This window comes from Budorcas taxicolor, chromosome 25, assembly GCF_023091745.1.
Source record: "Budorcas taxicolor isolate Tak-1 chromosome 25, Takin1.1, whole genome shotgun sequence".
NCBI lineage: Eukaryota > Metazoa > Chordata > Mammalia > Artiodactyla > Bovidae > Budorcas > Budorcas taxicolor.
The window spans coordinates 48,270,513-48,282,714 of NC_068934.1; the positions used below are offsets into that span (position 1 = coordinate 48,270,513).

The window sequence follows — 12,202 nt, forward strand, 5'->3', positions numbered from 1 at the left end:
TGCAGAATTCAACGCACCTTTCAATTTAAAGAATGCTGGAAGGCAGAGAAGCCCCTTCCCACGCTCCTGGACAGCCGCTCCCGGCTGACAGCTGCTTCCACCCGGGGACACGCTGGCCCTGGAGCCGCGCACGGGCAGCCGGGCCTCCCTCCGCCCTGGAATCGTGACTTTGTGCTTCGACTAACTCCACGTGACATCTGTTTGGCCACTTTGGAATTATGCTAATAGACTTGCAGAAAGAAGGAAAGCTAAGCAAAGCTGGGCACGATCCCATTCAGAACAACCCATCACTGCCAAGAGCCTCAACGGGCCAGAGAAGCACGGGTGCACGTCGGAGGGGTGGGAAAGGATCCACGGCAAAGGGGAGACGCTTCTCCACCTTCCAGAAAGGGCACCGGGTATGCACATCTGTGGGCATCTCGCTGTGAGCCACGTCCAGAAAAGAGAAGGAGCGCGTGAGCACCGCGTGCCCTTGAGAGGCCGCAGATGGAGGAGGGCCCTGGCGCCAAGCCGGGGGCTGCCGGGCGCACAGGGAGGCCGCGGGAGGTATGTGTCTAGAGTGCAGGGGCGCCCGCCTGCTGGAGCATGGCGCCCGCACGGGCCGGGCGAGGCGAGGTTGCCGGCACGCAGGAGGCAGGCTGCGCACGCATCCCTTTCCATCTTGGAAGGACCCCTCCCCGGTCCCCTCTTTGACAGAAGCAGCCCAAAGGAGCCCACACAGAGAGCCGGGGCCTTCGGCTCAGCCACGTCGCGGACACACATGCTTCTCTGGGTCCCCAGGAGACCAGCCCACGGAACGGGGTTGGCGCTCACCATCCAAACATCTCAGTGCAAGCCCATCTCTATTTATAACAAGGAGTCTGTGACGGTAAGGAGCAGCCACCCTTATCTGTCCAGCAGCTGTTTGAGAGCCCTTTCTATGTTCATTCTGTGCCCGACTCGAGTCACGCCCAGATCTATGAGGTCTTCTTTCTGGAGGTTTGGGAGGTGGCTGCCGTCGATCTCGTTGTCCATGAAGGCCTCTTTATGCTCACCCAGGTTCAGACTTTCCAGCCAGTCCGCCACGTCAGGTTTAGTCCACAGGTGGACAGGCTTAGTTGTAAAAGGCTTATTGGAGATTGGCTGTTGCAGGATGGAGGGGGACGGCGACCTGCTGCGTCCCACTGGGTTCAAGCCAAACAGGTCCCCGGGCGGGGGCTGGCTCGGAAGGCTGAAGACATCCGAGAGGGTGGGCGAGGGGGCCGCAGTGGCGGCGGGCAGGGGGGCGGGCAGGACCTCTTTGCTCAGCTCTGTTGGCGAGACCACGGGGCTGGGGGCGCGTCTGGGTCCTGAGTTCCTGCTCTCGTAGTCCGGGGGCCGGCTCTGCAGGGTGATGGGCTGGGAGGTCCCAGGGCGAACAGTGAAGGTGACCGTCGTGCTCCGCGTACCTGAGACGGTGCTCATGACCTCGGGGCCTCTGAAACGGCAGCAACAGAGAAAACCGTTACAAGTCCCACCACAAAGCAGATGAGGACATGGTCTCTGGGGATGGAGACGGAGACACCCAAACCACAGCAGGGCGTCTGAGGGCCAGCATGCTGGCAGAGAGCAGACGCCCTGCCAGGGCGGGGGCGGCCAGAACCCAGTCCCACTACGCCACTGCGCCACCTGAGGAGCAGTGTCTTTTGCCTCCATTTCAGCAGGAAGGTGCGGCACCCATTAGGAGACCCTTCCTCATCGCCTGTCAGCCCTGAGGCTTTCTGGCTTCACAGGACAAGGGCAGGGAAGGGCGCCTAGCAGGCCGGCCGCTTCACAGTGGGACCTGCCACGGCTCCTGGGGGCGGTCGTGGGCGCTGCCCTGTCCAATGAAAGGGCCGGGGCCCAGTCTGGCTGCGCCCTGTTCTGTCGCTGTGTGGCTGGCTGTCCTCTCTGCCCTGCGTGTGGGGGGGTGTGTGTGTGTGTGAGTGAGACGGCCAGTGGGTTACAGGGTGCCTCTCAGCCTCCTGGCCCTTCCCCACTGGGTGCTGCGTCAAGCGTGGAACCTGCGCGTGGTCTGAAGGAGGGGCCTGTGCCGGACTTGGGCTTTGATCCTGTCCTGGGGAGAAGCATTTCTGTGGCCCGGGCCCCATCCGCCCCCCGGGCGTCACGTGCGGTTTCCTGGCGGGCCAGGGGCTCCGGGGCTGGATGCTGAACAGAGGAGACCCTGTCGAGAACCTCCAGGGGCCTTGGCTACCGGCTGGACCGGTATAATGGGTGCTGGCAGGGCAGAGCAGCTCCAGGCTCCCCCCGCCCCCCCCCGACTCAGAACGAAAAAATGGGAGCCCTGCTGGTCCAGGGCATCACAGGCAGGGAGCGCGAGTTCCCCTCACCCCCCACCCCCAGACCGCAGTCACGGGGAGAGAGGTGTGCCGTGCACACGGCAAGGACTTAAGAAACCTGCAGATTCTGGGCCTGGGTTGGACCGGAAGATGCACTGCAGTCCCCACTGAGGGGACCTGTCTCCCCTCTGCCGGGGGAAGGCTCACTGGAACTACCCTAACACTCGGAGGGGCGTCCGAGCGGGGGTGGAGCAGCTCCCCCCAGAGGGACCTTCCAGGGACCGAGGGCCTTCTGTGCAGTGGGTGAGCATCTCACAGGAGCACGCCGCCTTCCGCGCCTACAGCCCTGCCTGGGCCCACCTGCCAGGGCCGTCCTGTCGGGAGGCGGCCTTGCTTGCTGCTTTGTGAAGCGCTGCTGCTGCTGCTAAGTCGCTTCATTCATGTCTAAATCTGTGCGACCCCATAGACGGCAGCCCACCGGGCTCCCCCGTCCCTGGGATTCTCCAGGCAAGAACACTGGAGTGGGCTGCCATTGCCTTCTCCAGGAGGCACATTGATCCCCTGGTGAGAGCAGCTCTTTAGGCCCAGGCCGCACTTACCCCTGGGTCTCTCTGAGCCAGAGGGTGGGCGTGAGCACCACCCTCCCTTGGGAACAGCCCAGCGATTCCCAGGTAGCTGGGATGCTCTTTAGAAAGAGGGCTCTGCAGGCAGCCATGTGCATGGTCAGAAGCAGACCCACAGGTAGGCAGTGAGGCCGGGGGACAGGACAGCACACCAGAGAGAAGGGGGCTCTGCACGTGGCACTTACGTCTGTTCAGCACGACCCTCTTCTGTTACCACCCATCACGGGAGCAGACGGAAACGACAAGAGGGAATGGGTTGAGACAACACTGCAAAATTAATGACAATTAAAAAAAAAAAGCAGCTTCTCTCGATGGATGAGATGAAAGCGGAGGCCTGGACGCTAGGCCCTCTCTAGCCGCAGAGCAGGGTGCGCAATGTACACAGCTGCCCGGAGGAGAACCTCAGAGCTGCCTGACTCTGCGTGTTCAGTGGGGAAGCTCACACGTCTGCCCTGTGTGGCCGGGGGTGTGAGCACAGAGCGAGACCAGGAGGGTGCTGAGAAGGGGACATCGGCCTCCCCGTGCGGGCCTGGGAGCTGGCTCCCTGCTGGTGCCCAGACCCGGGCTCCCGGCTGCCCTCTGTCTTCCTGAGCCTAGGAGGCAGCGATCCGCATGCCTGCTCAGGGAGGCCGTGCTTTGCGTCAAGTCCCCACTGAGGGTTGAGAGGCTAGCAGCTAATAAAGGGGGCGTCAGACCTGGCTCTGTGCTCGCGGCCTGCCCACAGCCCCGTGGGACGTCGCTACGGAAAAGAGGAACCAGAGCGTTTGAGGCACTGCGTGCAGGTTGCCTGGGGCTGGTCCATCCTGCCCTCCTCCTCAGTGGCTTGATTTACTCTCAGTTAATCAGACTGGTATTATTCACTGGATCTCCTGGTTGCGGAGACTGTTTCGTTGCTAAGCAACCACTGGGTTCCCGGGTGGAACACACAAGAATCTGTTGCCCCGATTTAGAAACAGAGACACACACGCTCGCGCACACACGCCCTCTCTTGGATTATTACTCTCTATCCTGCCTCTTCAATCCAATCCATATGGAAACATGAGAATTAAAACAGAAATCAGGAGTTAATGACACACTCAGAGATGCGCTGTTATTTTATCAGTCAGCACAAGTTGGCTGGGGAAGGGGAAGCCAGTGCTCAGGGGCCTTTTCATCGTGTTTACAGATGTGGTTCGGCCCCTGGACAGTGGCTGGCTATGGGCCGGAGGCTGCCCAGTGAGGCGGTCTCGGAGTTCTGAGCCCTCTCCACACGGCCTCCCCCGAGCATGCCCCGCCGGCCCCCTGCGTCCTGTGTGGTTACTCTCGAGTTTGTGGGATGAATCCCTGTCGTGCGTGTAAAACGGCACTTATTTCCAAACTGGTCTAAGTTCTGTCTTTATTAACATTTCTAAAGGTTGGGTGCTAAAAAGACTGGGAAGGTGGCCACGAGGGCCCCAGCGGGTCTGCGTCCTGGGCCTGGCCCGCATGGGGGTCCACCTGAAAACTGTGGAGTGAACTTGAGCGGTGCATGGATGTGGGCAGCTGGTGGCACAGGTCAGGAAGTCACGCGACTTGGCCAGGCCAGCAGACGGAGCTGGACGTGGGGGCCACGAGGCTGCCTCAGGTTTAGCAGCCCCTCCGACACACCTGAGCAGGTCGAGAAGGCGCCCAGTCTTCAGGGGGCAGCGGCCACCCCCCGACACACGTTGTCTGAGGGGTCCTGGCATCCAGGCTGGATTGTGGATGGCACTTGAAGGATAAGACGCTGCAGCTGGACCAGAACAGCCTCTGCGTACCGCGTGCGAGGAAACGCGGCAGCGCGCGTTCACCTAATCACCCACAACTTCAGTCACTGACATGCCCTTAACATTTCAGTTGCTGCCGTGAAATGATAAAACCTCCGTGACGGCGCCGAGGTGATGAAAGTGCCACTAAGCGGCTTCCATTATCGAGTCAGTTCCGAAGTCTGTGCTCTGGGACCAGCTGGGCGGAGATAATTTTTTAACAACTCAAATTGATATATTTTGAAACCAAGAGGCTCTCAGGATGATACTGCTGAGAGCCCAGTGAGGAGCTGGAGGCGCCGGCCGGGCCAGGCAGTGGGTGTGGGTGCTCAGGGTGGGCACCCCCTGGGAACTGGGCAGTGCTGCCCCAACAAGCAGCCTGAACCCCACTTCCCCCGGGGGACCTGGAGCTCCTCCAGGAGGTGAACGCCCGTCCCAGGTTCCTCCAGAGGACCCAGAAGAGTGAGGGGATCCAGAGGGGCTCCTGGAGGGTGGACCAATGCCGCACCCCCGGATGGAAGCCAGTGGGGTCCCCTGCAAGCATCCACTCACGGCTCTGATCCTCTTCCCAACGGCCAGAGAACGAAACCCAAACCCCTGTTGACCTTCCGCTCCCACGGGAGTGCGGACAAAGCAGAGCTGTCTTGTGTTAAAAACATGAAGGTCTCCTGGCTCAAGCCTCTGTGTTTTAGGTCAAAGTGCATGTGGTCAAACTCCCGTCTGCCCACGGTCTGCTCCTGGGTTTACCTGTGTCATCGCGACCCACTGACCAAACAGCTGCTGGGTCAGCTTCACCAAACAAAGTCAGGTCGTGCCAAGCCTTTGCGGAAGTCCTCGAGGACTGCCACCACTCAGACACAGCCCTTCCCCTCGGCACGCGAGATGCCCCGGGAACCTCCACGCAGCCCCTCCCTTGCACCCGGGTGGAGGATGCCTTCCGGCATCCTGGTCCCAGTGCCTGGATGCTCTGCTCCTGGGTTTTTTGCCCAGCTGTATCTCAGGTGGTTCAGATGCCACTTCCTTGAGGAGAGTCACCTCTACCCTGCCCGTGGTCGTGACCCGTTAGGACATCTTCGTCCCTTTGTGGTTAGTGCCGTGCGCTTTGGGTTTGTCTTGTCGTTTCATGTCTGCTCCCCCTTGAGAATGTAGCTCTTCAAAGGGGCAGAGACTTTGGCTGTTTCCTTGTTCAGCGAGCAGTCCTGAGGCCTGGCACGGTGCTTGGCACACACAGGGTGATCAGCTCCTGAGGGCCCAGGCCGCCTTGACTGTGGACCTGCAGAGAGCCCCTCGGGAGGTCACGGGGCTGGGCTGTGGCTCTGAGGCCAAAGGTGAGTGTCCCTCTGGCTTCTCAGCTCTGTGACTTGGAGGAGCTCATCCTGCGCTCTGAAGTGAGGGGCGTGTGCCTATGTGTCTGGAGTACCAAAGGGCTCCGAGAGCAGGCCGCCCGGGCTGGGAGGTCGTCCTCGGGAGGTCGGCGCCTCTCCGGCTGCCCTGAGCTTGGTGCTGCTCATAAGGGGGTGTGGGCCGGCACTGAGCCGGAGGGCGGCCGACTCCCCCAGAGGCGGCACTGGCCTGAGCAGAGCTCTGCTTCAATCTTGGTGGATGCTTGGTCCAGAGACGAGATCCTTCCTGGGGAACTCAGCCTGGCGGCCAGGGGAGCCCTGTCTGCCTCCCCCCAGGGTGAGGGGGTGCTTCCAGACGAGGCCTGGGGAGAAGCAGCAGCTGCGCGGGAGTACAAGGGCAGCGGGGCGGTCCTCCTGGTCGTCATCCTGCCAGCGTGTCTGCAATCCAGACGGTGGCAGAACCCACATCGTCCCTGATTTCTGGGGAGCCGCAGAGACTCACTCAGGGCTCAGGTTCGTCTTGGACCCCAGTGAGCAAGGGCCTAGGTGCTCAGAGTCTTCTTCCCGACCTGGGCCTGGACTGCGGAGCGAAGGAGGAACCACGGGCCAAAGTAGGGCAAGTCCGCTCCTGGTCTCCGCCCTCGCAGCGGACAGACGCTCTGGGGCAGTCAGACCGTTTCTATGGAAACGCGTGTGCACCTCTGCTCGTCCATCGTTTGTTTCAAAGAGCGTGGCGGGTTTTCAGTTTTCCCTAGCAAAACTCATTTCTTTTCCCTCACTAGGAATTCCCTTCATCTAATTTGGTGCCTCATTTTGGCCACGGTCGTGCACAGCTCTTAATTTTTAGATGCACTTAAAAGTAGAGATGAGACGTCCAGGCAGATGCACCCTGGCTGGGAAGGTCCTGGGCTTTGGTGCCTGGCTGGCTGAAGCCCAGGCCTCTCAGTTTCTTGGTCCCACTCAGTGCAGCCCTTGGCAGTGAGCAGGGAGGAAGGGGCTACTGCCCCAGGAGACGGGGGCAGTGTGTGGAGACACCTGGGGACTGCCCTGCAGGTTCTCAGTCATCAGATATGCACAGAAGACCTCCAGGCATTAACTGGACTCAAGGGGCTCCAGCGGCCTCAGGAGAGCCCTGCTCTGGTGGGCTCGGCCCTGCGGGCGTTAAGCTGGGTGACCCTCCTTCCAGGCTCATCCGCAGCTCCAGGAGAACAGAGAAGTGGAACCCTGAGGCAGCTCCCCGGGCTGAAGGTCTGTTACTGTGCCTTCCAGCTGAGGGCTCATGGCCAAGCGCTCCGCTCTCTGACCCCGGTTCTCCTGTCTGCACCCCGGGAAGGTGTTCAGGCCCCGCCTCTGTCCTGCATCTGGGAGTGCGCAGATGTCAGTGACTGCTCATGCCACGTGGGCACTGGGTTATAAATAATAGAAAAGACTGTGGGGTCGATCACAGGCAGGGCCTGAACCCTTCATGTCCATCAGGACTCTGCTAGCTGACCTCTGCTTTGAGGCCCCTCCCACCCAGGGATGCCTGCCGCTGAGACCCTTCTGCCACGAGCCCCGAGCAGCTCACCCAGCCAGGAGGGGCGGGGGAGGCCAGCAGTCTGGACGCTGCTGAGAGAGGCCCCGGCCTCCGGGGGCAGTGCCCTGCAGAGCATGCTGCCTCCCCACGCTGCCTAGAGAAGATGCCTTCTACATCTTCCGTACCACAGATGTCACTGCGACGGAAGCGCCGGTCAGAAGCCCAGCTCTGCCCACCACTGCCTGTGCCCGTGGACAGGCTGCCCGCCTCTCAGAGTCTCCATTGTCCCTTCCGAGAAATAAGCATCACTACCACCTGCTCCCCAGCAGCTGTTAGAAACATTCACCACATCCAAGGGTTTTATCAAATGTGAAAGAGAGAAAGCATCTTGATTGTTGTATTTTCACATAACCTAGCAACTAAAGGCGGTGCTGTTCCACGACATTTCCTGGTGCCTCTCAAGTGTGTAAGACTCAAGTGTGTGCCTCTCAAGACATGTGTGTGTCCACGTGTCTCCCAGAAGTGGGGACCCTGTGAGGACTCTGAATGCCATAGTTTAACAATGAGGGCCCCCTTGAAAACGGTGCTTGTCGGCATGCTTCTCTCTGTGGATGCCAGCTTGTCAGCACTCCGAGGACCGTGAACCAGCCCCGTGACCTGTTTGACCCACATCGAAAGAGAGCTGGGAAGTCACAGCTCTGGGGACCCCACTCTCCTGCGGGATTGCTGATGGATGGACTTGGGTGTTGGAGTCAAACGCCTTGCCCAGCAAGCGTGCAAAGAGCGACCTTGTAAGTTGCAACAGTGAAACCCTGGAATAAAGGCCAGCAGGAGGAAAGGAGAACACCGCTTGGGGGACCCGGGAAGTGGTATGTTTCAGGCGAGGGAAATAGAGCACAGAGAATGAGGGTGGGAAGCACGGGCTCGAGTTGGGGCCTGGCAGAGCCCCGAGGCTTGGATCTGGAACCAGCTCCCCGTGTGCATCCCCCATTCCAAGGAGGCAGGGCCTCACGCTCTGCCCGACACTGTGGGCACCCATGTGGGCACGACTGCACGCTCCTCTGCCACGACGTGTGCTCTGCTCAGGGTGGGCTCTGGGGTCTTCACTCGGGGCAGCGGGTCCAGAACCGGCCCCTTCCCAGCCTCAGACCAGGGGGTGGGGAGCAGAGCCCCCGACACACCCTCGATCTCATGCTGCCCACTGGCTGCCCACATGCCCCCTGGATGGCGCGCCCCCTCCCCTGAAACCTCCTGGGGGCGGTTCCAGGATGGCCCTTCGGGGTTCTGGCGGATCTGGAGGATGTGGGAGGAGAGAGCAAGGCTCCTCCCTGGAAGCCACGGCGGGGACGGCTCGCGGGGCCGGGTCTCATGGCCCGTCTCTGTGTGCGGGGGCCGCGGCACTGAGTCCAGGCTGGGAGAAAGGCCGACGCGGCCGGCTCCGGGCGCGCCCTCCTGGCGTCTGCTTCGGGAGTGCCGCTGCTCCCCGGGGCGCTTCCTGGTCAGCGCTGGATGAGGAACGCCCGTCGCGGGCACTTACCTGGGGGCGAGGCCGGCGGGCTTGGTTCCCGGCGTCGGTTCCAGTCCTTCCCCTGGCTTTCCGGATTTCTCTCGGTTCATTTGCTGCAGGATTGAGTTTAACTCACTAATCACGTTCGCCTTTGGGCCTGAGAGAATCGGGCTTTTGACCTCCGAGACATCCCCCCACAGCCTGGAGGTCCTTGGCTGGATGACCTTCATGGGGCCGGGCTGGGCCCCGCCAGGCGGCGGCGGAGGTGCGGGCGGGGGGATCACGAAGCTGTCCACGTCCTCTTCCAGCAGCGCGTCGTGGTAGAGGGTGCTGCCTTTGTGGACTATGGGTTTCATTTTTGGCTTGGGAGGTACCGGGGGTTTGTCAACCATGAAGGCTTGCCCGTCTGCATAGACTGTGCAGGTGTCTGCGTTCTCCCCGCCCTCGGAGGACAGGGTGGAGATGCTGGACACCGTGGAGATGGTGCTGGTCGTTTCGAGGTGGTGGTCGCTGCTGCTCCGGCTGTCCACCTCCTCGATCCCGGAGTCCGTGACGGCGTCAAAGCTTTCGGGGGGCGGCAGGAATGAGGCGGGCAGACAGTTTGAGAGACCAGCCGGCTTCTTACTGTCTGCGGAGTTGGTTGGCTGGCTGGAGTTCAAGGAAGGGGACTGGGAAGTGTCGTTTTTTTTCTGCTTGACCAGGTCTGAGAGAGCGGGGACAGAAGCAACCCGGTCATCGGGGATATCAAAACTATTGGCAAATTCCAGGGGAGGAGGCAATGGCTCTGTGAAAATAAAATCCTCGTCCAGGTCCACGGACGCCAGAGGCGGGGGAGGGATGCGGAACGGCAGGATCACCGCCTCTTCCATGGAGCCCGCCGCCACGATGGTCCTGCCGGGCGTGGTGGCGGGGGCGGCCGCAGGCTCAGGGCCTGCGGGGGTCGGGAAAGCACCTTCAGTTTCGGGGGCGCCTTCGGGCGCCTCCGATGGCGGATGGTCTGGCTGCGTTTCCAGGTCGGCTTTCTCGTCCTCTTCCTGCAAGAAGTCCTCCGGCCTGGCCGCGTCCACCGTGTGGACCATCAGCAGCCCGGCTGACTTCTGCTGGGACGCGTCCACGATGCTGACGAGCACGCCCTTCTTGTCGTCCCTGTGCTCCTTGCCCGGGTCAGCCTCGTACTTGTTCTCCGTCTCCTGCCGCCGCAGGGGCCCCCGCCCGCTCTGCCTGCCGACCGGAGGGAAGCCCGCTTCCCCGCTGGGCCGCATTTTGGTGTCGATGTAGAGAGGCTTGTTGAGGTCGGCCTTGGGGGCCTCCCCTTTGGGGCCCTGCTGGGACTCCTTCAGGGCCCGGTCCCTCGCCGACAGCGCCAGGGCCAGCGGCGAGCTGGGGTCCAGCAGCCGCCCGGTGAGTGGATGCACGTAGTTCTCGGGGCCGGCGACGTTGCCGCTCCGGGGGGGCGCCGCGGGGCTGCACTCTGGCGCCTTGGCTTGGCCTGGAGCGTTCGGCAGCCTGCCAGCCTCACCCTGAGCTCCGGCCTCGCCCACACCCACAAAGTGGTTCTCAGGCTCCCGGGGTGCCGGTGACGACAGCGGCTCCGTGCCGTCCTCCTCGCCGAAGCCGCCCTCCTCGGGGAACTTGGAGGGGCGCGCCCGGGGGGCGGGTGGCCCGAGGCCCACGTCCTCGTCCCCCAGGTCCGTGGACAGGAAGGCCGGGGAGTTCCTCCGGGCCTCCAGCCGCTTCTCGCGGTCGCGGACGGCCCCGGCGATGGCGGCGGCGAAGGGGCTGCTGGCGGCCAGGCTGTCGTCCGGCCGCAGCTGGCCGGGCTGCTCCGAGGCCTGCGGGTCGGCCTCCACGCTGCTGCCCTGGCTGCTCTTGCCGCTGCTGCTGGTGGAGGGCTCCTTGACGATGATGGTGGGGATGGGGATGGAGCACGTCTTCTCGGGGCTGTCCTCCACGTTGGACTGCTTCACCAGCATGCCCTTCCGCCGGGCGGGCTTGGCCGGCACGTACACGGCCTTGCTGGCGATCTTCCCCACCTCGGAGTAGGGGTTTTCGGGCATCTGGCCCCTCTTGCCGCGGAAGTTGGCCTGGGGGCCGGCGCCGCGACTGTACAGGTCCTCGGAGTCCAGGGAGTAGCGGTCGACCTCCCGCCTGTGGTAGAGCCCCTTCTCCCGCACCATGGTGGCCACCGTGTCCGAGCGGGCGGCCGGGGACACCTTGGCAGCGGGGTTCTGGTTGAACGCGGGCTTGATCGTCCCGTAGACTCGCGGAGTCGGGGACTTGGGGCAGTTGTAGGCGGTGGGGGAGGGGGGCGGTGGAGACGGGGGCACCGACTGTGGCGGGGGCGGGATGTCCTCGGAGGTGTCCGGCATGGACAGGCTTCTGGTGAACTTGAGCATCGGCGGGGCCAGAAACTGCCGCTCCTCCTCCGTTATCCCTACAAGCAGAAGACAGGCTTAGATTTACAGCACGGCGAGGACAGACAGCCCCGCGGCGCTCGGAGGGCGGTGTGACACGCTAAGTCTCCTCCAAACTCACAAGGAATCACCATGTACACTTGTTCACGGGACACAGCGCACAAGCCACAATGTCGAGAGGTCACGTGGCCCATTCCGAGCCAGGCACAGGACGGGCACCGGGAGGCCCAGAGTGCGTGCTGTTGACTCCTGTCTGCGGGGCGTTCTGTATGCCTCCCCGGGGCCGTCCGCAACTTGGGAGTAGCGGCTGGAGGCCAGGAGGAATGCCTCGGCCTTCCTGTCCACAGACCTGGGGGACGAGGATGTGGGCATGGGGGCTGCAGGGCAGCGGTGTGTGTGTGTGTGTGTGTGTGTGTGTGTGTGTGTGTGTGTGTGTGTGTGTGTGTGTGTGTGTGTGTGTCTGTGTCTGTCTGTGTCTGTGTCTGTGTCTGTGTCTGTGTCTGTGTGTGTCTGTGTCTGTGTCTGTGTCTGTGTCTGTGTGTGTCTGTGTCTGTGTCTGTGTCTGTGTCTGTGTCTGTGTCTGTGTCTGTGTCTGTGTGTGTGTGTGTGTGTGTGTGTGTGTGTGGTGGGCGGTGGGACGGGGCAGCTGGGATCAGGGGGCTTCTATTCCTCAGACCTGGCCAGGGTGCCCGGGGAGGCACTCTGGGGTCTGGGACCGAGGCTGTGAAGCTGCCCATTG

The 12,202-nt window shown here is 62.4% G+C and overlaps 1 protein-coding gene across 1 annotated transcript in view; it reads right to left on the reverse strand.

Moving 5' to 3' along the window:
* Positions 1–885: 885 nt before the first annotated feature.
* Positions 886–12,202, reverse strand: part of SHANK2 (SH3 and multiple ankyrin repeat domains 2) — a 459,075-nt gene continuing 447,758 nt past the window's right edge. Inside the window, exons 23-24 of the mRNA XM_052662177.1 lie at positions 9,080–11,483; positions 886–1,456 (exon numbers count right to left, since the gene is read on the reverse strand). Coding sequence (XP_052518137.1) covers positions 886–1,456; positions 9,080–11,483 — 2,975 coding nt within the window. The remainder of the gene's footprint in view (positions 1,457–9,079; positions 11,484–12,202) is intronic.